At 54.0% G+C, this 26587-nt stretch overlaps 1 protein-coding gene across 5 annotated transcripts in view; it reads left to right on the plus strand.

The window, feature by feature from the left end:
- EEFSEC (eukaryotic elongation factor, selenocysteine-tRNA specific) overlaps positions 1-26587 on the plus strand; it is a gene marked incomplete at both ends in the record, with an annotated part of 101619 nt that overhangs the window by 38297 nt on the left and 36735 nt on the right. For 3 of the 5 annotated variants that reach the window (XM_080718110.1, XM_080718111.1, XM_080718113.1), the window contains 3 exons: positions 5822-6029; positions 16508-16604; positions 18168-18332. In XM_080718110.1, coding sequence (XP_080574236.1) covers positions 5822-6029; positions 16508-16604; positions 18168-18332 — 470 coding nt within the window. The remainder of the gene's footprint in view (positions 1-5821; positions 6030-16507; positions 16605-18167; positions 18333-26587) is intronic. The other 2 variants (XM_080718112.1, XM_080718114.1) reach the window with 1 other exon arrangement.

Below are 26587 nucleotides of genomic sequence, written 5' to 3' on the forward strand. Positions count from 1 at the left end.
CCTCCTCCCCCTTGGGTCCTCAGCGCTCCAGCAGGCCGCCGTATACAGCTAGCATCTAATAACATTTAATCTTTTTGTAAAAATAAATTTCTTTCTGGGCGTTGCTCACCTGGAATCCCAGACTTGGGAGGCTGAGGTTGAAGGCCCACCTCTGCAACTTAGACCCCCAGCAATTTAGTAAGACCCTGTTTCATAATCAAAAATAAAGAGGGCCGGGGTGTGGCTCAAAGGTAGAGTGCCCGTGGGTCCAACCCCCAGTACAGACAGACACAAAAGCGAGTGTGGTGGTGCACACCTGTCCTCCCAGTACGCGGGAGGCTGAGGCAGGAGGACCGCAGATTCAAGGCCAACCCGGGCAATGTAGCGGAGCTCTCAGCCACTGAATGAGACCTTGTTTCAAAATAAAAATTAAAACAGGGCTGGTGTGTAGCTCAAAGAGGCAGAATGCTGTTCGGCTCCACCCCCGGTATCAAAAAGAAAAAGAAAAAAAGCGGCTCTTCCTTCCACGGCCTCCTCCTCCTATAGCGGCCTCCTCAGAGGCAGACACGGTGACCCTTTTCTCTAAGAATTTCTCAGGGTTGCCAAGCACACACGTTCTCTTGAGAAATATCTGCAAGTGGCGCTACGTGTGCAGACGGTGAGGTCTCTATCTAGGTGAGAATTCCAGCTCTTTTTGTTTTGAAACACGGCCTCACTGAGTTTCGGAGGGCTTTGCTAGGTCGCTGCGTCCGTCTTCGACCCTGTGGCCCCCTCCCCCGTCCCGGCCTCCCCAGTACTGGGACGACAGGTGTACCTCGCCATGTCCGGCTGACTTTGTGTTTTGAAGTGGCTCTGAATCTTGTTTTATGGCTGTCCCAAAGGGAGGTTAGTTAACTGCCTGTCTCCAGACGGGCAGGGGTACGTGCTCAGATCGAATCCAGGGATGCTCTACCCCGGAGCTATACCCCCAGCATTTTTTATTTCTGAACAGTCTTAAAAGTTGCTAAGGCTGGTCTCGAACCCGCAATCCTCCTGTCTCAGCCTCCCGAGTCCTGGGATCACCACTGTGCGCCACCACGCCCAGCTTTATTTATTTATTCTTTCATTTTGGGGCAGGGTTTCAGAGTTGCCGAGGCTGACCTTCAACCTGCGATCCTCCAGCTCAGCCCCCCCAAGTTCTGGGATTCCAGGAGTGTACCCCCGCGCCCGGCTTAAGTCGCAGACCTGTGTGCACACATTTTCTTCTAGTACTTTTTTGGTTTTATGTTTGCGACGTTTATCCCTCGGGGATCGATTTTGATGTGCCGTGTATATTTGTGTCTCGATGGCCACACGTTGTCCCCGTGGTCCAGTGGCCCGCGTTTACACGCGGGACCGCGGGGCTCAGGGGAGGACAGCTCCTCGGCCCAGGCCTTGCGGCCGGCGCGCCCCGGCCCCTGCCCGCTCTCGGCTCGGTGGGGGTTTCGCAGTGTTTATTGCTTCTTGGCTTTTCTGCCTCTGGCGATGCTCCAGCAGCTGTTTGTCTCGTCCTCGGCTCCTTCTCTCCCCTGGTTCCTTCTTGCAGTGCCTCTCCTCTCTTTGTGGCTTCCCTTCCTGCACAGCCGGCCCCCATGGCGCTCATTGTCCTCCTCGGCTTCCTTCCGAGGTGCGGATAAATGTCTCCATCGACCTCAGGTGGCGCGTGCCAAGGACCCTGGCAGGCCGCCGCGGGCCTCGCGGTCTGCTCCCCTTCCCCTGCCACCTGCAGGCCCTCCCACCTGCTCCTCGGATGCCTCGGGGACCCCAGAGCGCTCTGGAATGCAGGGGGCGGCCAAGAGGCAGCTGGCGAGAGATCTTGGTTCTAGCCTGGCTGGCTGCTCATCCCGCGTAGACAGGAGGGCCTCCTCCTCCTGGGGTGGCCGTGCGCACCTGAGCTAACGTGCGTCAGCAGCTTGGAAGCCTGTCCTGAGCCGGCGCGCAGAGTTGCATGCCCGCAATCCCGGTACTTGGGAAGCTCAGGCAGGAGGACCACGGATTTAAGGCCAGCCTCTGCAACTTAGCAAGACCCTGTTTCCAAAGGAAAAAAAATCAAAATCCCCAATACCAAAATAAATTAACCAATAGCCGGGCGTGGTGGCGCACGCTCGTCATCCCCGCGCTTGGGAGGCTGAGACAGGAGGATCGCGCAGGTTCGAAGCCAGCCGTGCATGCTGGCTTAGGAGACCCTGTTTCCAAATAAAAATATAAAATAGGTCTGGGAGTGTAGCCCGGAGGTAGAAGGGCTTCCAGAAACCCCAGTACCACCAAAATAAATAAATAAATAAATAAATTAACCAATAAAGGAATAGCTGAGCGTATGGGTGTATGCCTATAACCCCGGTCCTTGGGTGACTGAGACGGGAGGACAGCAGGTTCAAAGCCAGCCTCAGCAACTTAGTGAGACCTTCAGCCACTTTGGAAGACCTTGTTTCTTTCTTTCTTTTTTTTTTTTTTGTGGTACTGGGGTTCCCGGAAGCCCTTCTACCTTCGGGCTACACTCCCAGACCTATTTTTACATTTTTTTATTTGGAAACAGGGTCTCCTAAGCCAGCGCGCGCGGCTGGCTTCGAACCTGCGCCATCCTCCTGTCTCTGCCTCCCAAGCGCGGGGATGACAAGCGTGCGCCACCACGCCCGGCGGAAGACCTTGTTTCAAAATAAAAAATAGCCGGGCGTGGTGGCGTACGCTTGTAATCCCCGCGCTTGGGAGATGGAGACAGGAGGATCCTGCAGGTTCGAAGCCAGCCTTGCTGGCTTAAGAGACCCTGTTTCCAAATAAAAATATATAAAAATATATTAAAAAATAGGTCTGCGAGTGTAGCCCGGAGGTAGAAGGGCTTCCAGGAACCCCAGTACCACCAAAATAATAATAATAATAATAATAATAATAATAATAATAAATAATAGGGCTGGGGGTGGACCTTGCAAGTTAGAGCACCCCTGCGTTCAATTCCCAGTACCCAAAACCAAAACAAATCTAATTTGGGGGTTGCTAAATTATATTTGAGGTTTTATGTTTGTGCCCCCCAAAGCGGAAGCGTATTTTTCTCCCTCTGTCCTAGAAGGAGACGCGTCCTGCAGATGAGGTCTACTTTGCTGAATGCTAATCTTTGTTAAGGGCTCCGCAGTTTTGTTTTTGAAAACGATCGAGATGTCCAAGCGACAGAAGTGGAAATTGTCATTTCTGAAAGCGCCGGGCCGCTTTAACCCGCGATAATTACGCGGCCGGCCTCTCGAGGGCTCTGAGTCCTCACAGTGAGATGAAAAGTCCCGACGCCCGGGAGTATAGAGGTCCATTTGTCAGCCCCAGGGTCCTGGCTCTTGTGTTTTCCCACCCACTGGCTCCCGGCCCTTGTAGTCTCCGGGCGATTTCCTACCCGGGTCCGTGGGAATGGGTCCTGACAGTGTTTGATTCATTGCATGCGGATACTGGAGATTTTTGAAAAAGACACGTTGTGTCACTTCCTGTGGCCAGATCAAAAGTTAGAGGAAGAAAAGTTAGCGACCGGAGGCGCTGCCAGGCAGCCGACCACTGCCTGCCGCCACCCGGTTCCCAGCAGGGCCCCGGTTCTCAGTACAGCGACCAAGGGCCGTGACCCCTGGCCTCTAGAAGGCCCTGGTGCTGGCTGCTCTGCAGCGGGTCCCTCGGAGCGCAGCTGGCCGCTCCTTCCAGAAAGGCAGCTAATAAATGCTAGATGAGGCGGGAAATGAGATCCTGAGCAGACCAGGGTGTGGTGGCACACACGCTGGTAATTCTAGTACTGGGGAGGCGGAGACAGGAGGATCGCAGGTTCAAGGCCAGTCTCAGCAATTTTTCAAGGCCCTCAGCAACTTAGCAAGACCCTGTTCCAAAATGAAAAAGTAAAATAGGGCTGGGGTTGTAGCTCAGAGCTAGAACAGCCCTGGGTTGGATCCCCAAAAAGAAGTCCTGGCCGCTGCTGAGCGCCAGCCTGCCTGCCCTGCGCTGCGTGGGCCTGTCAGTCAGTTCCATTTCTTGCTGGGGCCCTGAGCAGGAGGGAGGGCCCGACCCGACAAGCCGAGCACTTTGTTTCTTTCCAACCAGTGGGCACACGAGGAACCTGGGTCCTGGGCCTGCCATCAGGAAGTTGAATCTCTGAGAAAAGGATCCCTGGGAAACAGATTGGAGGAGGCAGGGAGCTAACATTTGCTTAGTGCAGCCCAAGAAAGATTTATTAATCTGTGTCCCCAGACTGGGACTTGTGCTATGAATACAGAGTGAAACCCCAGGCCCTGCTGCGTTCTGGGGGGCAATGCAGGCCTGTCATCCCAGTACTTGGGAGGCTGAAGATCGCAGGTTCGAGGCCAGCTTTGGCAACTTAGCGGGACCCTCAGTAAGACCCTGTTACAAAATCAAACAGGGCTGGGGTATGTAGATCAGAGATATGCTGCCTCTGGGTTTAATCTCGAGTACCATGCATGCGCACACAGAGTAATTGCAAGGTCACTGGGAGTGTGGCCTTGAGGACCATGTCTATTCCTAGCTGCTTCCTGCTCTGCTTCCAGCCGCCATGAGTCCAGCAGCCCCCCCCCCCACCATGCCTTGGAGCCAGCCAACCCTGGCCTGACCTTGAAACCATGAGCCCAAATAAACCTTCCTCCTCCGAGTTCCGCTTGTCAAATGTCTGGCTGGCTTCCTTCTTTGACTCCTATAATTATAATGATAACAGACCTTCACAAAGGGCGTGGTGCGCATGCTCGCAATCCCAGCCAGCGCTTGGGAGTCTGAGACAGGAGGCTCACAAGCTTAGCCTCCCGCAGCTCAGCAAGACTGTACAACCTAGTGAGAAGCAGGGCCGGGGTACAGCTCAGCGCCAGCCACCCTGGGCTCGGTCCCCTCAGTACAACAAAATACTACTGCTAATAGCAACGATAAACAGCCAGCCCTGCCCACGGAGCTCCGCGTCCAGGGAGCTGATCCGCGGGGACTCCAAGCCTCCCAGAAGGAGAGGACCTCCACGAGCAGGGAGAGAGGACAGAGGGATGGGAGGATTCCCCACTGTGAAGGAGGCCGCCATACCGCCCTCTCGACCCGCCCTGGGGGTGGAACCCAGGCTCTCTACCTCCGAGCTACACCCCAGCCCTATTTTTTTATTCTTTATTTTTATTTTTTGTGGTACTAGAGGTGGAACCCAGGGTCTTTTCTACCTCCAGGCTATATTCCCGGCCCCATTTTATAACTGATTTGGAGACGGTCTCACTAAGTTGCTGAGAGCTGACACTTTTCCCTGTGCAATGGCCAAATGGGAGGACTGGCACTAGTGGAGGCATGGGTTTAGGTCACGGTGCCCGTGCTCGGCCGAGCTAGTGTGGGCCGTGGTGGCCCTGGGCAAGAGCTCTGTTGGGGGGGCCACGGTTTCACCTTCTCCCCGCTCCTGAGGCTTTGCCAGTGCCCTTCTACCGGCTTTATATTTTATCTCTTTATTTTGGTGGACTGAACCCAGGTTATTGGAGGTCGAACCAAGGGGTGTTTTACCTCTGACCCACACCCCCAGGCCTTTTTATTTTTTTATTTTGAAACAACTCGCTGAGGGCCCTGCTAAATCTGCTGAGCCTGGCCTCCAACCTGCTATCCTCCTGTCTCCGCCTCCCAAGTACTGGGGTGAAAGGTCTGCACCACCGTGCCCGACTTCCCCAGGCCTATTTTATTTTTTTATTCGGAAGCAGGGTGTGTTGTGTTACTGAAGGGCCTCGCTAAGTGGCCGAGACTGGCCTCGAACCCACGATCGATCGTGCTGTTCCAGCCTCCCAGGCGCCCGCCCCTTCCCTGTCCCCTTGCTAAGCTCGCCTTCTCTCTCTCCTCCCAGGGGCGCAGATCATCGACCTGATGATGCTGGTTATCGACGTGACCAAAGGGATGCAGACCCAGTCCGCGGAGTGCCTGGTGATCGGCCAGATCGCCTGCCAGAAGCTGGTGGTCGTGCTGAACAAGATCGACCTCCTGGAGGACGGGAAGAGGCAGGCCGCCATCGACAAGATGACCAAGAAGATGCAGAGGACGCTGGAGAGCACCAAGTGAGTGGGGGGCGCTGTTCCGCTTCGGGCGCGGCCGGGCAGCTCTGTGCACCTGCCCAAGGGAGCGCTCCTGCCTGGGCCCGAGCCCGGTGCAGCCTGTAGGGCAAAGGCTCCTGGGAAGAGGCAGAAGCGGGACGTGGTGGCTCGTGCCTGCGTTGCTAGTACTTTGGAGGCTGAGATGGTAGGATCGCAGGTTCGAGGCCGGCCTCAGCAAGTAGTGAGACGCTCCTCGACCTAGTGAGACCCTGTTTCAAAAACACAAATAAAGCCAGGCGCGGTGGCACACCCTTGTCATCCCAGGACTTGGGAGGCCGAGGCAGGAGGAGCGCAGGTTCGCAGCCAGCCTCAGCTACTGAGCGAGGCCCTCCGCAACTCAGGGAGCCCTTGTTTCAAAATCAAAGAATAAGCCGGGCGCGGTGGCGCACGCTTGTGATCCCAGCATTCGGGAGGCCGAGACCCGAGGATCACGGTTCGCGGACAGCCTCAGCTACTTAGTGAGGCCCTTTGCAAGCCAGTGAGACCCTGTTTCAAAATAAAGAATAAAAAATAGGGCTGGGGGTGGAGCTCGGAGGTAGAATGCCCCTGGAGTCCATCACTCGTACCTCAAAAAATAAAAAAAAGAATAAATAAAAGAATAAATTGGGCTGGGGTGTAGCTCAGAGGTAGAATGCCCCTGGGACCATCCCCAGTACCACACACACACACACACACACACACACACACACACAGCCAGGCATAATAGCACATGTCTGAGACCAGAGGATCACAGATTCAAGGCCAATCTCAGCAAGTAGTGAGACTCTCAGAAACCAAGTAAGATCCTGTTTTCAAAACAAAACAAAACTCAAGGAGATGTGGTAGCACACACCTGTCAGCCTAATACTTGGGAGGCTGTGACAGGAGGATCATAGGTTCAAGGCCAGTGTCAGCAATTTAGCAAGGCCTTAGCAACTTACGAGACCCTGTTTCAAAATAATGACTAAAATAGGGCTAGGGGCCAAGCATGGTGGCACGCACCTTCATCCCAGCACCTTGGAGGCTGAGACGGGAGGATGGCAGATTCAAGGACAGCCTCATCACGTAGTGAGACTCTCATCAATCTAGCCAGACTCTTTTTCCAATTAAGAAATAAAATTGGGCCGGGTGTGGTGGTACACGCTTGTAATCCCAGCATTCAGGAGGCGGAGACCAGAGGATCGCAGTTTGCGGACAGCTTCATCTACTTAGCGAGGCCCTTGGCAACTCAGTGAGACCCTGTTTCAAAAAATAAAAATACTTGCCAGGCGCGGTGGTGCACGCTCGTCATCCCCGCGCTCAGGAGGCGGAGACAGGAGGACCGCGCGGGTTCGAAGCCAGCCGCGCGCGCTGGCTTAGGAGACCCTGTTTCCAAATAAAAATGTAAAAAAGAGGTCTGGGAGTGTAGCCTGGAGGTAGAAGGGCTTCCAGGAACCCCAGTACCACCACCAATAATAATAATAATAATAATAATAATAATAATAATAATACTGAAAAATAGGGTTGGGGGTGCAGCTTGGAGGTACAATGCCCCTGGGTACCATCCCCAGTGCCACGAAAGAGAGAAAGAAAGAAAAAAAGAAAGAAGGAAGGAAGGAAGGAAGGAAGGAAGGAAATTGGACTGAGGAAAGCCGGGCATGGTGGTGCATACTTGTAATCCCAGCATTCCGGAGGCTGAGACAGGAGGATCCGGGTTCATGGCCAGCCTCAGGTACTTTGTGAGGCCCTCGGCAACTCAGACCTCGTTTCAAAATAAAAAATAGTGCTGGGGGTATAGCTTAGAGGTAGAATGCCCCTGGGTTCCACCCCCAGTACCACACACACACACACACACACACACAATTAGACTGAGGATACCCTCAGATTAAAGGTAGAATGCCTCTGAGTTCCATCCTCAGTACCACAAAAATAAATAAGTAAAGTAATAAGTAATTAGGGCCGGAGTGGAGCTTAGAGGCGGAACGCGTCAGGATTCAATCTCTAATACCTAAGAAATAAAAAGGTCTGGGGTACACGTTGGAGGTAGAACGGCCCTGTTTGTTGGGGGGGGGGGTCTCACTAAGTGCCGAGTTCGGCCTCCAACCTGCAATCCTCCTGCCTCGGCCTCCCGGGTGTTCGGGTGCCAGGCGTGCGCCACTGTGCCTGGCGGGGGGAGGGTTCTGGCCAGGAAACTAGCGGGCCTAGTCAAGCAGTTGGTTCTGATTACTGCCGCGGGACCGGACGGAGAGTCGAGTCAGGTGGCAGCTAAGTCCCAAGCTGTAACCACGGATCCTGGCGGGGTGGCCATGGCGGGCGCGCCCTCGCTCCTGCTTCCTTTCCGTCTCCGGGAGACAGGATGCGCCGCCGGGCTATGCAGCTAGACAATGCCCGCCAGGTCCGCGCCTCCTCCCTGCGGAGGGCAAGTCAGCGGAGGGGGTTTTGTCTCCGCCGTCAAGATTGATCGGCCCTCTCCACGATTTCCCTTCTGCACACCCAGCACCTGCAGCTCGCCCCCGAGCTCTGGGCTCGTTTAAATTAAAGCTCCGGCCCCGCGAATGGTTCGAATATGTCATAAAAGATTTCCTAGCGCCGCCTTTTGTTAGCTGAATTCATCAATCCGATAAAATCGACACATTTAGATAACCGTTGCATAAGAATTCAGACTTCGTTATTCCCGGCGGAAGTGGATATGAGACTGTAAAAAGGGAGATAAAAAAATTATATCTTCTTTTTTGGTGAGTTATTTGATCACCCTGCCGCTTTATTTACTTGTCAGGAGAGGGGGAGCAGGTCTCAGCTCCTGCGTAAACACTCGGCGCCGGCTCTGTCACTGCCAGGGCCTTCGGGAGGGCTCACGCGTTCAAGAGCAAATTAACACTGGGGATTCCTTCTGTGGCACTGGAGCTTGAACCCAGGGCAGTCTCCCACCGAGCCACTGAGCCGCACCACCAGCCCTTTTTTATTTTGAAACTAAGTCTCACCAAGTTGCTGAGGCTGTCCTCGAACCCGTGATCCCGTGATCCTTCTATTGCACCCTCCCAAGTACCGGGATTACAGGTGTGCACTACCACGCCTGGCTCTAGTTTGTTTGTTTTTGTTTTTGTTTTTGTTTTTGTTTTTGTTTTTGTTTTTTTGGCAAGGTTGCTTTGGATATTTGGGGTCCCTTTCAATTCTTTTTTTTTTTTTTTTTTTTTTTTGCGGGTCTGGGATGGAACCCAGGGGCATTTGACCTCCGGGCTACACTATTTTTTATTCTTTATTTTGAAACCGGGTCTCGCTGAGTTGCAGAGGGCCTCACTAAGTAGCTGAGGCTGTCCGCGAACCGCCATCCTCCAGGTCTCAGCCTCCCGAATGCTGGGATGACAAGCGTGCGCCACCGCGCCCGGCTCGTCCCTTTCAATTCTAAATAATTCTAAAGTAGGATCCACTTTTTCATTCTTACCAAACAAAAAAAAACTGTTGGAATATTTTTGTTTGTTTTCAGAGGCTAGGGCTGGAACCCCAGGCCTCACACAGACTAGGGAAGCATTAACCCACAGAGCTGCACCCCTAGCCCAGCTGTCGGGATTTTTTGAAAAGGATTATTCAGAATCTGAAGCTAAACCGGGCGTGGGGGCGCACGCTTGTCATCCCAGCATTCGGGAGGCTGAGACCAGAGGATCGTGGTTCGCGGCCAGCCTCAGCAACTTAGTGAGACCCTCTGCAACTCAGTGAGACCCTGTTTCAAAATAAAGAATTAAAAATGGGGCAGGGGGTGTAACTTGGGGGTAAAATGCCCCTGGGTTTCATCTCCAGACCCAAAAAAGAAAAAAAAAAAAGAATCTGAAACTAGCTTTGAGTAGTATTGCAATATTAACAGCACCGAGTCTTCCAATCCATGAACATTGGTCATCTCTCTGTTTATTTAGCTTTTCTTTAATTTCTTTCAGCAACCTCTTGTAGTTTTTAGTTTTACTTCATTGGTTAGATTAAAAGTATTTATATATGTAATTCTTTTAGATGCGATTGTAAATACAGTATATTTCTTCTTTTTTTTCTTTCTTTCTTTCTTTTTTTTTTTTTTTTTGTATTGAGGATGAACCCGGGGGCATTCTTTGAGCTACCCTACTACCCCTTTTTACTTTGAAACACGGTCTCGCTAAGTTGCTGAGGCTGGTCTTGAACCTGCGATCCTCCTGCCTCAGCCTCCCAAGTACCGGGATTACAGGCATGCTCCACAGCGACCCGCTGGTGGCTTGCTTTTGTTTTTTGTTTTCAGTGTCTGGCTAAGTCGCTGAGACTGGTCTTGAGTCTTCGATCCTCCTGTCTCTGCCTGCCAGTACTGGGATGACAGCCACCAGCCCTTTGTGTTTTTTATTTGGAATCAGGGTCTGGCTAAGTTGCTGAGGCTGGCCTTGAACCTGCGATCCTCCTGCCTCAGCCTCCCAGGGCCTGGTCACTTATGCTTGCATGTGCAGCCTTCCAGCTTCCTGGGACGTGGGTGTTCCTAGGGATGACCTCTCGCCCTGCGCCGTCAAGTCGCTGCTACAAACCAGCCTGTGCGCTCCCTGCCCTTCCGTCCTGATGGGCTTCGATTTTCATGCAGAAGTTTCTAATTTTGATGCAGTCAAACTCTGTGATTGTTTTTCTTTGTGATTCTTTTTATCTCTGAAAGCATTTAAAATTACCCTTGCATAAGCATTTATCAATGTTAACAGAAATCAAAATAGAAGATAAAAATGTACCCGCAATCTTCCCAATGCATCAAATTAAAACGTTTTCTCCTCGGTTCGCTGTCAGTCGTGGCCACGTGTACATAATCCGAGGGACTTCTTATCGCCATATTGACACTGTTTGGTGTTCTAGGCTTTTCTGTTTATTTTCCCACTAAATATTATCATCTGACAGCATCGTTGATACATCTTCTTCCATATTTCCCTCGTGTTCCTTCTTGCTTTTATTTATTTATTTATTTATTTATTTATTTATTTATTTATTTATTTTACAGTACTAGGGATTGAACTCAGAGGCGGTCTACCTCAGAGCTACACTGCCGGCCCTTTTTATTTATTTATCAATTTTTGGTGGCATTGGGGGTGGAACCCAGAGGCTTTCTACCCCCCGGACTGCACTCTCAGCCCTGTTTTCTATTTTCTTTGGAAACAGGGTCTCACTGAGTTGCTGAGAGCCTCACTAAGTAGCCGAGGCTGGCTTCGAACCTGTGCCGTCTTCCTGTCTCAGCCTCCCAAGTGTTGGGATTACCAGCGTGCACCACCACGCCCGGCCATGGCCCTTTTTATTTTGAAAGAGGGTTTTGCTAAGTTGCTGAGGCTGGCCTCCAACCTGCAATCCTCCTTTCTCAGCCTTTCTCAGCCTTCCAAATACTGGGATTGCAGGCATGGGTGTTTCCCGGCTTTCTTCCTGCTTTCTGTCAGAGCCAAGGCCTTCTGCCTGGGGCTCCCTGGGCCTGCCTACCGGGCTGGAACTGGGGAGAATGCTAATCTCCATGCGATGTTGACTGCCGGGCGGCCTCTTAGAAGGTGGGCCTCCTCGTTCTCTGTGGTCTTCGGTAAGTGTCTCTGTGTCCAAGCTGACATTTCCTCTGTAAAATGGAGCTCATAAGCTTAGCCGCGCAGCCTGTGTTCTGCGGAAGCACTTGACGGCAAGCCTGACACACAGTAGGTACTAATAGTTGTTGTGGTGGGCACCTACTATGTGCTTGACATTGCACTAGATTCCTGATTAGATACATGATTCCTGAAGTCACGGGAGGGTTAGTAAAATTCTCAGCAACCTAGGGAGACTGTTTCAAAACAAGAAATAAAAGCTGGGCGTGGTGGCACATGCTTGTAATCCCAGCATCTGGGAGGCTGAGATTGAAGGATCGCGGTTCACGGACAGCCATGGCTACTTAGTGAGGCCCCCTGCAACTTAGTGAGACTCTTTTTCAAAATAAAGAATAATGCTGGGCGGGCGTGGTGATGCATGCTTGTCATCCCCACGCTTGGGAGGCGGAGACAGGTTTGAAGATGGCTTAGGAGACCCTGTTTCCAAATAAAATATAAAATAGGTCTGGGAGTGTAGCCCAGAGGTAGAAGGGTTCCATCCCCAGTACCACCAAAAAATAAAATAATAATAATAATTATAATAAAGAATAAAAATAGGGCAGGGGTGTAGCTTAGAAGTTGAATGCCCCTGGGTTCCATCCCTAGACCTGCAAAAAAAGAAAAAGAAAAAGAAAAAGAAATAAAAGTAACAGTTGACCTGGAGTAGTTTTGCATCTGGTATATAAATACCAGGGCAAAAACTTGGTGAATGTTGGCTTTTTGTGGAGGGATGGGGAAAGGTGCTGGGGATTGAACCTGGGGCCTTCCAACTCCGAGCTACACCCCCAGCCCTTTTTGTTTTTTCGTTTTTGAAGCAGGATCTGGCTAGGCTTCTGACAGCCCTACTAAGTTGTCGAGGCTGGCCTCGAGCCCGTGATCTTCCTATCCCAGCCTCCCAGGTACTGGGATTCCAGGTGTGCTCCGCCCCAGTAGGCTAACGTGGGCTCCTTTGACAATGTTTCCTGAATCTGAATTGTATATTCTATTTGTTTGGATTTTTTTCGTGTGGCCTGTAGGTTTTCGTGTGCGTATGTTTTGTTTTTTTTTTCCCCTTTTATCTGGGACTGTTTTTGTGAGCTGCCGGCAGAGTCCACACATCTGGCCCTCGGCCAGCATCCTGATGCACTGCAGCTGGGAGGCGGGAGCCCGCTGCCTGTGCTGAGAGCTGCGGGGTGCCCTCTGCGCTCCTGGGCCCGGCTCCTGCCCAGGGCCTGCCCAGCTCGCCTCCCTTCCGGAGCCGGGATGCAGGATGCTTCAGCATCAGCAGGTTTAGGAAACAAGCCGGGAACGCTCTGCTGGAACCTGGGAAAGGGCCAGACGCCGACCCAGCGAGTGCGTTGCCCAAAAGGGTTTGGATAAAAATAATTCAATTTCCGAAAGCTTTATGGTTAATCGCTGGAATTCTCCCTGCAAGTTCTTACCCCTCTTCGTCCCTCTCAGCCTGGGGCTCAGGGCGGCTGCGGAGCCGGCACGTGTGGCTGGGCTTGACTTGGGCGGCGGGGCGGGGCCGGGGCCGCCTGGGTGCGCTGGATGGCGGCGGCCTCCGCTCTTCCTCCTGCTCCTCAGGCCTGAACTCAGGCTCTGCGCCCCCACTGCGCTGCACCCAGGAGAAGCCGGGATCCCCCCGCCCCGCAAGCCCGCCCCCCCCAGGAGAAGCCGGGATCCAGGGCCAGCCCTGTGCTGGTGCCCAGAAAGAGTCGGTGGTTTTTTTCTTCTCTCTTTACTATTTTTTTTAATTGAAGGTACTGGGGATTGAACCCAGAGGCATTCTACATCTGTAGATTGCTTCACGATCTTTTTTTTTTTTAATTTGAAAAATTCTCCAGGTGGGGTGGCTCTAATCCCAGTACTTTGGAGACTGAGACAGGGATATCAGAGGTTTTAAGGCCAGCGCCACCAATTTACCCTGTTTCAAATTTTTATAAAATAATAAATTTGAAGCCGGTTGCGGTGGCGCACGCTTGTAATCCCCGCGCTTGGGAGGCGGAGACAGGAGGATCGCCCATGTTTGAGGCCAGCTGTGCTGGCTTAAGAGACTCTGTTTCCAAATAAATTAATGGGTGTCTGGGAGTGTAGCCCAGAGGTAGAAGGGTTTCCAGGAACCCCAGTACCACCAAAATAATAATAATAGTAATAGTAATAATAATAATAATAATAATAATAATAAATGGGGCTGAGGTGTAGCTCAGAGGTAGAATGCCCCTGAGTTCAATCCCCAAGAAAGAGACAAAAACCAAAAGCCAGAGCCCTCTGTAATGCACGGTCTAACGTGCCGCAGATTTGCAGAGCGTCTGGTTGGGCTGAGCTTCTGCACAGTTCTCATCCGCTCCTAACTTGACACCAGATCCTAGAAGTCTGCCCTTCCCGGGCCCTCGACTGGGCTCTCACAGCAAGCGCTGCCCGGCTTCTGCCGTGGACAAGACCGACGTATGCTTTGGTTGTAACGCTTGCAGCTGCCACTGCGGAGCCCATGGTGACGCCGCTGTGGCCCCTGCCCAGCACGAAGGTCAGCAGGCAAAGGTTCAGGGCGCCCCTGGAATCCCAGGGCTTGGGGGGCTGAAACAGGAGGGTCCCAGCTTCCAGGCCAGCCTCAGCAACTTAGCGAAATCCTGTTTCAAAGTACAAATAAAAAAAAAAAAAGCTGAGGGTGTAGTTCGGAGATAGAGCGCTCCTGAGTTCAATCCCCAGTACAAAAAAAAAAAAAAAAGAGGGTGGTGTAATGTTGAAAGTAAGGGTTTGGGGAGATTGCGAAGGAGGCCAGCACCAACCAGGTTATTAACAACGGCTTTAATCAAGAACCTGGCACCTTCAGGAGTCAGCGGCCGTGAGGGCGGGGACCAACGAGCCACGCAGTCCAGAGAGTTGCTTTTAGCCCCGGTCAGCCGGCTGAGTCACGTGGCGGAGCAGAAGCACCGATGTTTCATAGGTGTGCCGATTCTCTCGCGACCTCTGGAGTCTGCCCGGCGATGCCTGGAGTCTCGAGGCACCTGGATTCTCACGATTTCTCCGCTTCTGGCTTCCGGGGTTCCGCCTCCTGTCCCCACTGCGGGTCATGTGGGGGGACCCGACCTATCAGGCAGGAAATAAAAAAGATTTCTGAGTCGGAGGGACCGGGTTCAAGTTTGGCTCCAGGTTATGGGCAACGCCTCGGGGCGGATGAGTTAGGCTCTGAGCCTCGATAAGCGGCAGCCCCGCCGCGATCGAGTTGAAGTCAAAGCATCTGGCCACAGGCTTGGCGAGGGAGTTACGGCCGGCGCCACCGCTGCACTGATTCACCAGGAAACTCTTCATAATGAACTAGTAAGATGGAGAACGGTGTGTGCCCTGTAGCCCACAAAATACTCCACTCACAGCAGGAAGTGACAGGCAAGAAAAGGAATCCTCAGAGTCATGGGGAAGCAGCCATGCTTGGGAGCAAGTACCCCACTGCGATGATTCTGGAATATCGGGCCTTCCTCCACTATTTACTTATTTATTTATTTATTTATTTTGCGGGTCTGGGGTTGCAACCCAGGGGCATTCTACCTCCGAGCTACACCCCCTGCCCTATTTTTTATTCTTTATTTTGAAACCGGGTCTCACTGAGTTGCGAAGGGCCTAAGTAGCCGAGGCTGTCTGCGAACCATGGTCCTCCGGTCTCAGCCTCCTGAATGCTGGGATTACGCCAGTGTTTTTTATTATTACTATTGTTACTATTTTTGTAGTACTGGGGACAGAACCCGCGGGCATTTTACCATTGAGCTGAACCCCCAGCCCTTTGTGGTTTTTATTTTGAAGCACAGTCTCAGTAAGTTGATGAAGCTGGCCTTGAACTGGCGATACTCCTGCCTTAGACTCTCAAGTATTGGGAGATCAAACCCAGGGGCATTCTACTTCTGAGTGACACCCAACCCTATTTTTTATTCTTTGTTTTGTTTTGTTTTGTTTTGCAGTACTAAGGATGGAACCCAGGGGCATTCTACCTCCGAACTACACCCTCAGCCCTATTTTTTATTCTTTATTTTGAAACCGGGTCTCACTGAGTTGCAAAGGGCGTCGCTAAGTAGCTGAGGCTGTCTGCGAACCGCGATCCTCCTGTCTCAGCCTCCCGAATGCTGGAATTACAAGCGTGCACCACCACACCCGCCGGCTTTATTTTATTTTATTTTGTTTTGTTTGTTTTTTGGTGGTACTGGGGTTCCTGGAAGCCCTTCTACCTCCAGGCTACACTCTCAGACCTATTTTTACATTTTTATTTGGAAACAGGGTCTCCTAAACCAGCGCGTGTGGCTGGCTTCGAACCTGCGCGATCCTCCTGTTTCCATCTCACAAGTGCGGGGATGACAAGCGTGCGCCACCACGCCCGGCTTTATTTTTTATTTTGAAATAGGGTCTCACTGAGTTGCAAAGGGTCTCCCTAATAGTTGAGGCTGTCCGCAAACCTGCAATCCTCCTGTTTCAGCCTCCCACGTACCGGGATTACAAGTGCGCACCACCAAACCTGCTTCTTTTTTCTTTTTTTTTTTTTTTCTTTCTTTTTTTTTTTTTTTTTTGCAGGTCTGGGGATGGAACCCAGGGGCATTTGACCTCCGAGCTACACCCCCAGCCCTATTTTCTTATTCTTTATTTTGAAACAGGGTCTCACTGAGTTGCCGAGGGCCTCACTTTGTAGCTGAGGCTGTCTGCGAACCACGATCCTTTGCTCTCAGCCTCCTGAATGCTGGGATGACAAGCGTGAGCCACTACGCCCAGCTTGGGTTCTACGTGCAGTGCCGTGCCTGGTTTTTATTTCTAATTTTGAGATAGGACCTCTGTAAATTGCCAAGGCTGGATTCGAACTTGTTTTCGTGTCTCTGCCTGTGGACCTGCCATCCTCCTTGTCTCAGCCTCCCAAACTCAGTGTTTGTTTTTCTGTTTCAGGTTCCGGGGTGCACCAATTATTCCCGTGGCGGCCAAGCCTGGGGGACCAGAGGCCCCCGAAACTGAAACTCCGCAGGGTATTCCAGAGCTCATTGAGGTACTGTCAGCTAGAGCCCCGTGGCCCTTTGCCCCGTCTGCCCAAACAGAGGCAGAGGCTCAGGGCGCCATCCTGTAACCTCCCTGCTCACTCGGAGCGCCTCCTCATCTCCTGAGAAAGCTGGCACCACGCCTGGGATTCCGTGCCTGGGAGGCTGAAACAGGAGGATCACAGGTTCAAGGCCAGTCCCTGCAACTTGGCGAGACCTTTAGCCAATTAACGAGACCTTGGTTCAAAACAGTAACCAGGCCTGAGTGTGTGGTAGCTTAATGCTCGAATGTCTCCGGGTTCAATCCTTAGTACCATGAAATAAATAGACGGTGTCGTAGCTTGGAGATAGAATGCCCCTGGGCTCAATCTCTAATACCACTAAATTAATTAATTAATTAAGGGATGGAGGTAGGGAAGGAGGCAAAAGAAAGAAAATAAAAAGAATCAACTGTCCGGGCGTGGCGGGCACGCTCGTCATCCCCGCGCTCGGGAGGCGGAGACGGGAGGATGGCGCGGGTTCGAAGCCAGCCGCGCGCGCTGGCTTAGGAGACCCTGTTACCAAATAAAAATGTAAACATAGGTCTGGGAGTGTAGCCCGGAGGTAGAAGGGCTTCCAGGAAGCCCAGTGCCACCCAATAAATAAATAAACAAACAAACAAACAAATAAATAAGTAAATGGGCTAGGGGTATAGCTTGATGGCAGAACACTCCTGGGTTCAGTCCCCAATCCCCCTCCCAAAAGATGGAAAGAAGCTTTGACCCACACCTCAGACCACACCTGTGTAGACGCTCCCTTTTCCAGAAGGCTGAGTCCTCACGAGGCCCAGCCTTCCGAACATTCCCGAACATTCCCTCCCGGATTCTTCCTGATTCTTATGGAATCTGAAAGAAGCAAAATTGCACAAATGGTGTGGGCTTGTCCTTTCTTTCTTTCTTTCTTTTGTACTGGGGATTGAACCCTGGGGTTTCTTTTTTTTTGCGGGTCTGGGGATGGAACCCAGGGGCATTCTGCCTCCGAGCTACACCCCCTGCCCTATTTTTTTATTCTTTATTTTGAAACCGGGTCTCGCTGAGTTGCAGAGGGCCTCGCTAAGGAGCTGAGGCCGTCCGCGAACCGCGATCCTCCGGGTCTCAGCCTCCCGAATGCTGGGATGACAAGCGTGCGCCACCGCGCCCGGCTCAAACCCTGGGGTTTCTTACCTCACGAAGTAGCTGAGGCTGTCTGCAAACCGCGATCCTCTGGTGTCCGCCTCCCGAAAACTGGGACTACGTGCGTGCGCCACCACGCCCAGCCCAATTTTTTATCTCCTATTTGGACATAAGGTCTTGCTAAATTCTGAGAGCCTCATGCTAAATTGCCCAGACTGGCTTTGAACACCCCCTGCCCTATTTTTTATTCTTTATTTTGAAACCGGGTCTCACTGAGTTGCTGAGGGCCTCGCTAAGTAGCTGAGGCTGGCCGCGAACCGCGATCCTCCGGTCTCAGCCTCCCGAGTCAGGCTGAGGCGTGCATCGCTGCGTCCAGCCACCCGCCTGTTCCAGCAGCCTGTGACCTCGACCTCTCTCTTCCAGCTCCTGAAGTCCCAGATTTCCATCCCGACGAGAGACCCCTCGGGGCCGTTCCTCATGGCCGTGGACCACTGTTTCTCCATCAAGGGACAGGGCACCGTGATGACCGGGACCGTCCTCTCGGGCTCCGTCAGCTTGGGCGACAGCGTGGAGATCCCTGCGCTCAAGGTCCGTCTTGCCTGACTTTCTCCTGGTCCTCTGCTCAGACCCCACCTTGCAGCCGGGCGTGGCCTGGTGGCTCCCGCCTAGGATCCCAGTGCTGGGGGCCGAGGCAGGAGGATCACAGATCGGAGGCCGGCCTCAGCTAGTATCGCGATCCCATTTCAAAAGCAAAAAAGAGCTGGGTAGAGCTATCACACCCCTGGGTTCAATCCCCAGCACCACCGAGAAAGAAAGGAGCCTTGTTGACCCAGAATCCTTTGAATGGCGAAGGGGATTGGGGACCCCTCCATCAGAATACCCCTTGGCTCTAGGCGAGCAACCATCTCAGTGGTGGCCGGCTCTCGGGGCTATAGCATCCCAAACTGCCCCAAACGCCAGGTGTGTGGTGACAGAGAAGGCAGGGTGGCCGCGGGCATGGACGTGGGCGGCGTGCGGGGAAGGGACCCAGGACGCGCAGCTCGCCCTTGACCCACCCGCCACCTCCTGGGCAGCTCAATGGTTCGCTTCTTCTTCTGGTTATTATTGGCACCCGGGGGTTCTACCTCTGAGCAATAGCCCCAGACCTTTTTATTTTATTTATTTATTTATTTATTTATTTATTCATTTATTTGCGGTACTGGGGATGGAACGTAGGGGCATTCTATCTCCAAGATTTTAGTCTTGGAGACTAAAATCTTGACACCCCCCCCCCCCGCCAGCCCTATTTTTTAGTCTTTTTATTTTTGAAACAGGGTCTCACCGAGTTGCAGAGGGCCTCACTGAGTAGCTGAGGCTGGCCGCGAACCGCGATCTTCCGGTCTCCGCCTCCCGAATGCTGGGATTATAAGCGTGCGCCACCGCGCCCGGCTTTTATTTTTCGTTTTGAAGCAGGGTCTCACTGAGTTGCCAAGGGTCTTGCTAGATTGCTGAGGCTGGCCTCAAACCTGTGATCTTCCTGTCTCAGCCTCCCAACTGCGAGGATTACAGGCATGCGCCACTTTGCCTGGCTTTAATTTTAATTGTTTTTCATTCTTATTTATTTATTGGTACTGGGTATTTATCCCAGGGGCATTCTGCCTCTTACAACTTCAATCCTTTTTCTTTATTCTTATTTTTATTTTTTAAACCTTTTTGGCAATGCTGGAGATGGAGCCCAGGGGCATTCTGCCTCTGAGATACACCCTCAGCCCTATTTGAAAGAAAGAAAAAACAAAGCAGGGTCTCTGGTGGGCGAGGGGGCAAACTTTCGTAATCCCAGTACGTGGGAGGCTAAGACAGAAGGCTCGCAGGTTTGCAGCCAGCCTCAGCAAATTACAGAGGTCCTTAGCAAATCCGTGAGACCCCGTTTCAAAATAAAGAATAAAAAAAAAATCGAGATGGGGTGTAGCTTGGAAGTAGAATGTCCCTGGGTTCCATCCCCAGTGCCGTAGTAGGAAAAACAAAAAGACAGTCTTGGGTGGAAAGGCGCCTCCGGGCCGAGGGCGGTCTGGCTATCTGGTGTCCTTCCTGGTGACTCGGGGGAGCGGCATGGCGGGTCCACGGGAGGGCTCTCCGGGACCTTTACGCCTGGGCTGCTGTGACCTGCATGCAGCTGTGGGCTCCGCGAGGCCTCAAGGGCCGGGAAAGGTGAGCCGGCAGGCCCCGGCAGGCTCCCCTGCTGGACAGACAGGCCACAGACCCTGCCGGGCCCAGGCGGGTGGATGGGCGCAGTCTGCGCTCTGCCTGCTCCCAGCAGCTGCCAGAGGCGGGACCTGTCTGTGCTCGCGGGTGGGGGCCCGGCCCCATGCTGGGCAGAGGATGCTGGACGGTGGCGTGGGCCCCGCTTCTCGGATGCGGCACGTCGGCGCCCAGCCTGGAGGGCGACCGAGGCTTCGCCGGGCGTCTCAGTGCAGCAGTGGCCTGAGCCGGAGGCCAAGGGCCGGCGGGAAACCCGGAGCCCCTGGCCGTGAGTCTGCGCCCGGCGCCCCCCACCTAGCCTGGAGCAACCCCATGCAGCCTGCACCCCGGAGCGGGGGCCCAGCAGGTCCAAGCACCCTTTCTCACGCTACAGCAGCTGCCTGCCACCTCCTGTGATCCCCATTAAAACGTGCCTAATGCCTGGGAGGCTGAGCCAGGAGGGTTGCAGGGTGGAGGCCCCCCCCAAAAAAAAAAAGCAGGGCTGGGGGTGTGTAGTTCAGAGGTAGAATGCTCCTGGGTTCAATCCACAGTCTGAGAGAGAGACAGACAGACAGACAGACAGACAGACAGACAGACAGAGAGTCTCACTAAGTTGCTGAGCCTGGCCTCAAACCTGGGATCGTCTTGCCTTAGCCTTCCAAGTGCTAGGACCATCGGCGTGCGCCACGGTGCCTGGCGTAGCGCTCGAGGTGCTCCCGGGACGGGGCCCAGAGACGCTCTACCTCCGGCACCCACCCTCAGCCACTTCTGTTTCTGTTTCGGGGTCTTACTAAGGGGTCACCGTGTGCTGTCCTCCAGGCTGCAGCCCTCCCACCTCAGCCTCACGAGCGCTGTGCCCGGCTTGGAATGGATTTTTTTTTTTTTTTTTTTTGGTGGTACTGGGGTTCCTGGAAGCCCTTCTACCTCCGGGCTACACTCCCAGACCTATTTTATATTTTTATTTGGAAACAGGGTCTCTTAAACCAGCGTGGCTGGCTTCGAACCCGCGCGATCCTCCTGTCTCCGCCTCCCAAGCGCGGGGATGACAAGCGTGCGCCACCACGCCCGGCTTGGAATGGATTTTAACCCAGCACGTGTTAGATAGAATGCAGGGTTTTAGCAAACTTCACATGAAAGTGGGCCCGCGTCTGTTTTAATGAGCCGTCTCGCGTGCCCTTTCTCGCCGTCATTATAATCAAAGCCTGTGAACGATTAGTGCGATATGGATGGTATTTTTATTGTTGATTTATTTCTCCCACAAAAGAATTACAAATATTCAGTTTAAGTGGTTGAGCCCAGAAACATTCTACCTCCGAGCTACAGCCCCGGCCCTATTTTATTTTGAAACAGGGTCTCGCTAGGTCAGTGAGGGCCTCGCTGAGTAGCTGAGGCGGGCCCAGGACCTGTGATCCCCCGTCTCAGCCTCCAAGTTCCAGGCGTGCGCCACACGCCCGGCTCCTGAGGAGTTGAAAATGGAGTTCGGGGTTTAGGAGGGAGGTAAAAACACCAAGCGGTTATCAGAGGCCGCTGCTTTATGCAGACCCGGCCCCTCCGGGGACTCAGCCGGCCATGGGAAAGGGACCGACGGCGGCGTCCGGAGAGCCGCGCACAGTCCCGATCGGCCGGCCGAGTCACGCGGGGATGGGAGGCGCCGGGGTTTTATAGGCGCCGGTTCTCGCGGCATCCTGAGTCTCGCGATGTTTGGAGTCTCCAGGCGCCTGGAGTCTCACGACCGCTTCTGGCTTCCAGGGTTCCGCTGCGAGATCACGTGGGGGAGGGACCCGACTTATCAGCTCCCAAGATTATATTTCTTTTTTGTGGGGGGGAGTGGAGGTGGTACTAGGGGTGGAACCCAGGGGCTTTCTACCTCCGGGCTACACTCCCAGACCTATTTTATACTTTATTTGGAAACAGGGTCCCGCTAAGTCACTGAGGGGCGGGTATTCCTGGGATTACTGGCCCGCCAGGGAGCGGCAGAGCCCTGCGTCCCGGCTCCCCATAGCTCTGTCACTTGACACGACCACTGCTTTCGTTGTTTCCTCCTCCTCTCCCTTGTCTCTCCCTCCTCCCCTTCCTCCTCCTTTCCTCGTCGTCCTCTTCCTCCTCTTCCTTTCTTCCTCCCCCTTCCCCTCCTCTCCTCCTCCTCCTCCTCCTCCCCCCTTCCTTCTCCTCTTGTTTTGTGGTACTGGGGATTGAACCCAGGGACATTCTACACCTCTACGCCTCTAGCCCTTTTTATTTTTTTTCTTTAGAAACAGGGGCTCGCCAGGTCGCTGGGAGTCTTGCTAAACTGCAGAGGCTGGCCTCCGGCCCGCCGTCCTCCTGTCTCAGCCTCCCGAGGCCTGGGATGACAGGCATGCGCTCCGCGCCCGGCCGCCGCGGGCATTTCTCCTGCTGCCGGGCGACCCGGGCTGGGGTGGCTGGGGTGACGGGCGGAAGGTCAGGAGTTGAAGGGCCTGTTTGATTGAGGACGGGGTGAGCGGCGGGGGCGGGGCGCCGGTTTCTGTGTGGATCCTGGTATTTTCTTTGGAGGGGCAGGGAGAGAGGGCCGGCCGCCAGAGGGCCCGTGGCCAAGCCAGCACGGCTAATGGGAACCATACTTGTGGTGGGAGCCGGCCGGGCAGCGCACCGCTTAACCCTTGGGGTGCTGGCCACGGGTGGGAACGAGGGTCCTGGGCCCAGCCAGCGTGGGGCACGGGCGTGCAGTCCCAGCCAGGACATGGGAGGCTGAGACTGGAGGCCAGCCTCAGCACCTTAGCGAGACCTACAGCAACTTCCGAAATAGAGCAAAACTTGAAGGGTGTGTTGTGTGTGCGCGCGTGTGCGCGCGTGTGTGCACGTGTGTGCGCTCGCTAGAGATTGAACCCAGGGGCATTCCACCTCCATCTACACCCCCAGCCCAATTTTATTTCTTATTTGGATGTGGGAAACAGGGTCTCACGAGATGGCTGAGAGCCTGGCTAAGCTGCCGAGGCTGGCCTCAAACCTGCGATCCTCCTGCCTCGGCCTCCCAAGTACTGGGATTACGAGCGGGCGCCACCGTGCCCGGCCTTTTCCTGTTTTCTGCACGCTGGCATATCTGCTCTGGAATTCTCAGTCCCGGCCAGGAAGGGATGGGGTACATCCCTGGATCTGGCACACTGTCTGCCAGGAGCGTCTCCTTCCCGCAGTCCTGGCGACCAAAGTGTCACTGCGCGTTCACGAGGCCACCTGTGGCCAGGGTGGCCACACTTCCCAGCCCCTCCTGCCTCTTCCTCCTCCTCCTCCTCCTCCTCCTCCTCCTCTTGGCACTGGAGATTGAATCCAAGGGTCTTCTACCTCAGAGCTACATCCCCAGCACTATTTTTTTGTTTAGAGATAAGGGCTCACAACAAAGCTGCTGAGGGAGGTCCTCGCCAAGTTGTTGAGGCTGGCCTCAAACCTGTGATCCTCCTGTTTCAGCCTCCTCACTAATGGGATGACAGGCTTGTGCCACCACTCCCAGCTCATTGGTATTTGTGTTGGGAGGGGCGGCCCTGGCGATGGAGCCCCGGGGGCTTTCTACCTCTGAGCTACACCCTCAGCCCTATATTTTAGTTTTTATTTGGAAAGAGGGTCTTTCCAGGTTGCTGAGCGGCTCACTAAGTTGCTGAGGCTGGCCTCCAGCCTGCATTCCTCCTGCCTTGGCCTCCCGAGTCCTGGGAATCCAGGTGTGCGCCCCGTGCCTGGCTTCTACAGAGAGCTTGCGTGCTTTGGTGTGTGTAATTGAGCTGGCATTCAGCTGTTTCTCGTGTGACTCTTACAAAAGAAACAGCTCGAGATTTGTTCCGCGGCCGGGCCCTTCTCTCACCTCCCGGGCCCGAGCTGCCCTGGGCGCCGGCTCCACCAGCCTGCGCCGCCCTCGCCGGCCAGCCCTCTCCCCCGCCACGTGCCCGAGCCGCACAGCGGCCGCCCCAGTTCCGTCCGAGTCTTGGGTCCTGAGAGCAGCCCCGTCCAGAGACTCCGGCCGGGCCATCGCGTGCCCGGGTCCCTGCCGCTGCCGCCAGCTCAGGGCCAGTGCCTGGCGGGGGCTTTGGGGGCTTGTTTAGAGGTTCTAGCAGGAGAGCGCAGCTACTTGGACGCTCTTGACTGAAGACGGGTCCCCCTCTATTCCAGAGGGACGCACTCGGAGCGGGGAGGGAGGAAGGGGACCCGCCTCGCCGGCCCCATCAGCCCTGGCGATCCGCGGCGCGACAGTCACGTCCGGCTTGCCCGCTCCTTCTGTGAGCACAGTTCTGTCATCTGACCCTGCAACTCTCACTAAATGTCGGTGGCCCCCGGGCGTGGTGGCGCACATCTGCCACCCCAGGACTCGGGAGGCTGACGCGGGAGGATCGCAGGTTCGAGGCCAGCGTCCGCCACCTCAGCGAGGCTCTCAGTGACCTAGCAAGACCCTCCCTCAGACTAAGAAGTAAAATAGGGCTGGGTGTAGCTGGGCGGTAGAGCGCCCGGGGGTCGACCCCCAGCACCGCAAGAAGAGAAAGAGCTGGCAGCAGGCAGCGGTGGGGAATGGCGGGTGCCCCAGCCCGCGCAGGCCCCCTCCCCGTCCTTCCTGCAGCGTCGCGGTTCACGGGGTGCCCTTCCAGGGGCTTTGATGTGCACCGTGGTGTTTGGCTCGGCCGAGTTTGTTTGCTTAAGCAATACCCCAGCCAGCTCCTTCGGACCTTCTCTTTCTTTCAAAAATATGCTGCTTGCCAAAGGTTATTCGGATCTGTTTTTGTTTATCAGGTAGAATTGTTCCAGCGCAATTGAAAGCAGACCCACACGTTGACATGAGCTGGTGGTGCCGCCCGGCACGCTCACGCGCACGCACGGCGCACACATGGGAGAGCCGGCCAGGGCGCGAGAGCGCGGCCCGGCAACGCCTCTCCACGGGACTGAGGTCTTGTCATCCAGCTGGCCGTGGGGCGCACACCTTTTAAGCCAGTACTTAGGAGGCTAGAATGGAGGGGTCGCAGGTTCGCGGCCAGCCTCAGCCACTTAGTGAGGCCCTCTGCAACTCAGACCCTGATTCAAAATCAAAACATAAAGCCGGGCGCGGTGGCGCGCGCTCGTCACCCCAGCACTCGGGAGGCTGAGACCGGAGGATCGCGGTTCGCGGACAGCCTCGGCTACTTAGCGAGGCCCTCGGCAACTCAGTGAGACCCGGTTTCAAAGTAAAGAATAAAAAATAGGGCTGGGGGTGTAGCTCGGAGATCGACTGCCCCTGAGTTCCATCCCCAGACCCACAAATAAAAATAAAAATAAATAAAAAATAAAAGATAGGGCTGGAGGTGTCTCTCAGAAGTTGGATCCCCCTGGATTTGCTCCCCAGGACCACAATGAATGAATATAATCAAAGATAAGTGCTCTGGAGGCTGAGACGGGAGAATTGCAAGCTGGAGGCCAGTCTCAGCGATTTCGCAAGATCCTGTTTCAAAATAAAAAGGCTGGGGTGTAGCTCAGAGTTAGACTGCGCCTGGGCTCTCAGTATCCAGACAAACGAACAAAATTAGAGATTCCGTCGTGCTGAAGAACGCAGGGAAGTACAAAAGTGATTGCATTTTATCTCAGTGTGAGAATCTTTAGAATATCTTGCATACTCCTATCTCCTCCGTGTGCGCAGTTCTTCCTAGATTACTGCCTGTATTTTCATATTTTCTTGATGACTACGCTCCTTTGGGGGAGCCAGTCGTTAGCGTGGGATCCGAGCTATAGAAATGTACGATTGGACACAGGCACGGTTGCACATGCTTGGCACACCGGTACTCGGGAGGCTGAGACAGGAGGCTCGCGGGTCTGAGGTCGGCCTCAGCAACAAAGCGAGACCTTCGGCAGATGGTATTTCAAAATGCAAAATAAAACTTCATGGAGAACTCCCTTACTTGATAGTATCTGTAAACTCGTGCGTTTGCTTGCTAGTTTTTTTCCCCCCGGTCTGGAATTTTATATTGTATTTGGAAACAGACTCTCACTAAGTTGCCGAGAGCCTCACTCAGTAGCCGAGGCTGGCTTCGAACCTGCGCGATCCTCCCGTCTCAGCCTCCCGAGTCCTGGGATGACAAGCGCGCACCGCCACGCCCGGCTGGAATTTAATATGAATACTTCTCCCATTTATGTGTGTAGCTGTAGCTGTGTGACACTGTTCTGTGTGTGTCTGTGTCTGTGTGTGTGTGTGTGTGTGTGTGTGTGTTTGTTTGTGGTACTGGGGATGGAACCCAGGGGCATTGTACCTCCGACTACACCCCCAGCCTATTTTTTATTCTTTATTTTGAAACCGGGTCCCACTGAGTTGCCGAGGGCCTCGCTAAGTAGCCGAGGCTGGCCGCGAACCCACATCCTCCCGTCTCCGCCTCCCGAGTGCCGGGGTTGCAGGCGTGCCCGCCACGCCCGGCTGTTCTGTGCTCTGACGTCACACGCTAGCGGTGCCTGTGCTTTCTGTCCAGCGTGGTGACGACCGGACTCATCTGTGCCGATACGTGCCTTCTTCAGATGTGAGCTCTGTCTCCTGCGTGGTGCTGGTGCCTGGCTCCTCCAGTTCACTTACGCGTCTTGACGGCCATTTCCAGAACTTTTTTTTTTTTTTTTTTTCTGGTACTGAGCATTAAACCCAGGGTTGCTCTACCTCT

This window comes from Muscardinus avellanarius, assembly GCF_963383645.1.
Source record: "Muscardinus avellanarius genome assembly, chromosome: 22".
NCBI classification, from domain to species: domain Eukaryota; kingdom Metazoa; phylum Chordata; class Mammalia; order Rodentia; family Gliridae; genus Muscardinus; species Muscardinus avellanarius.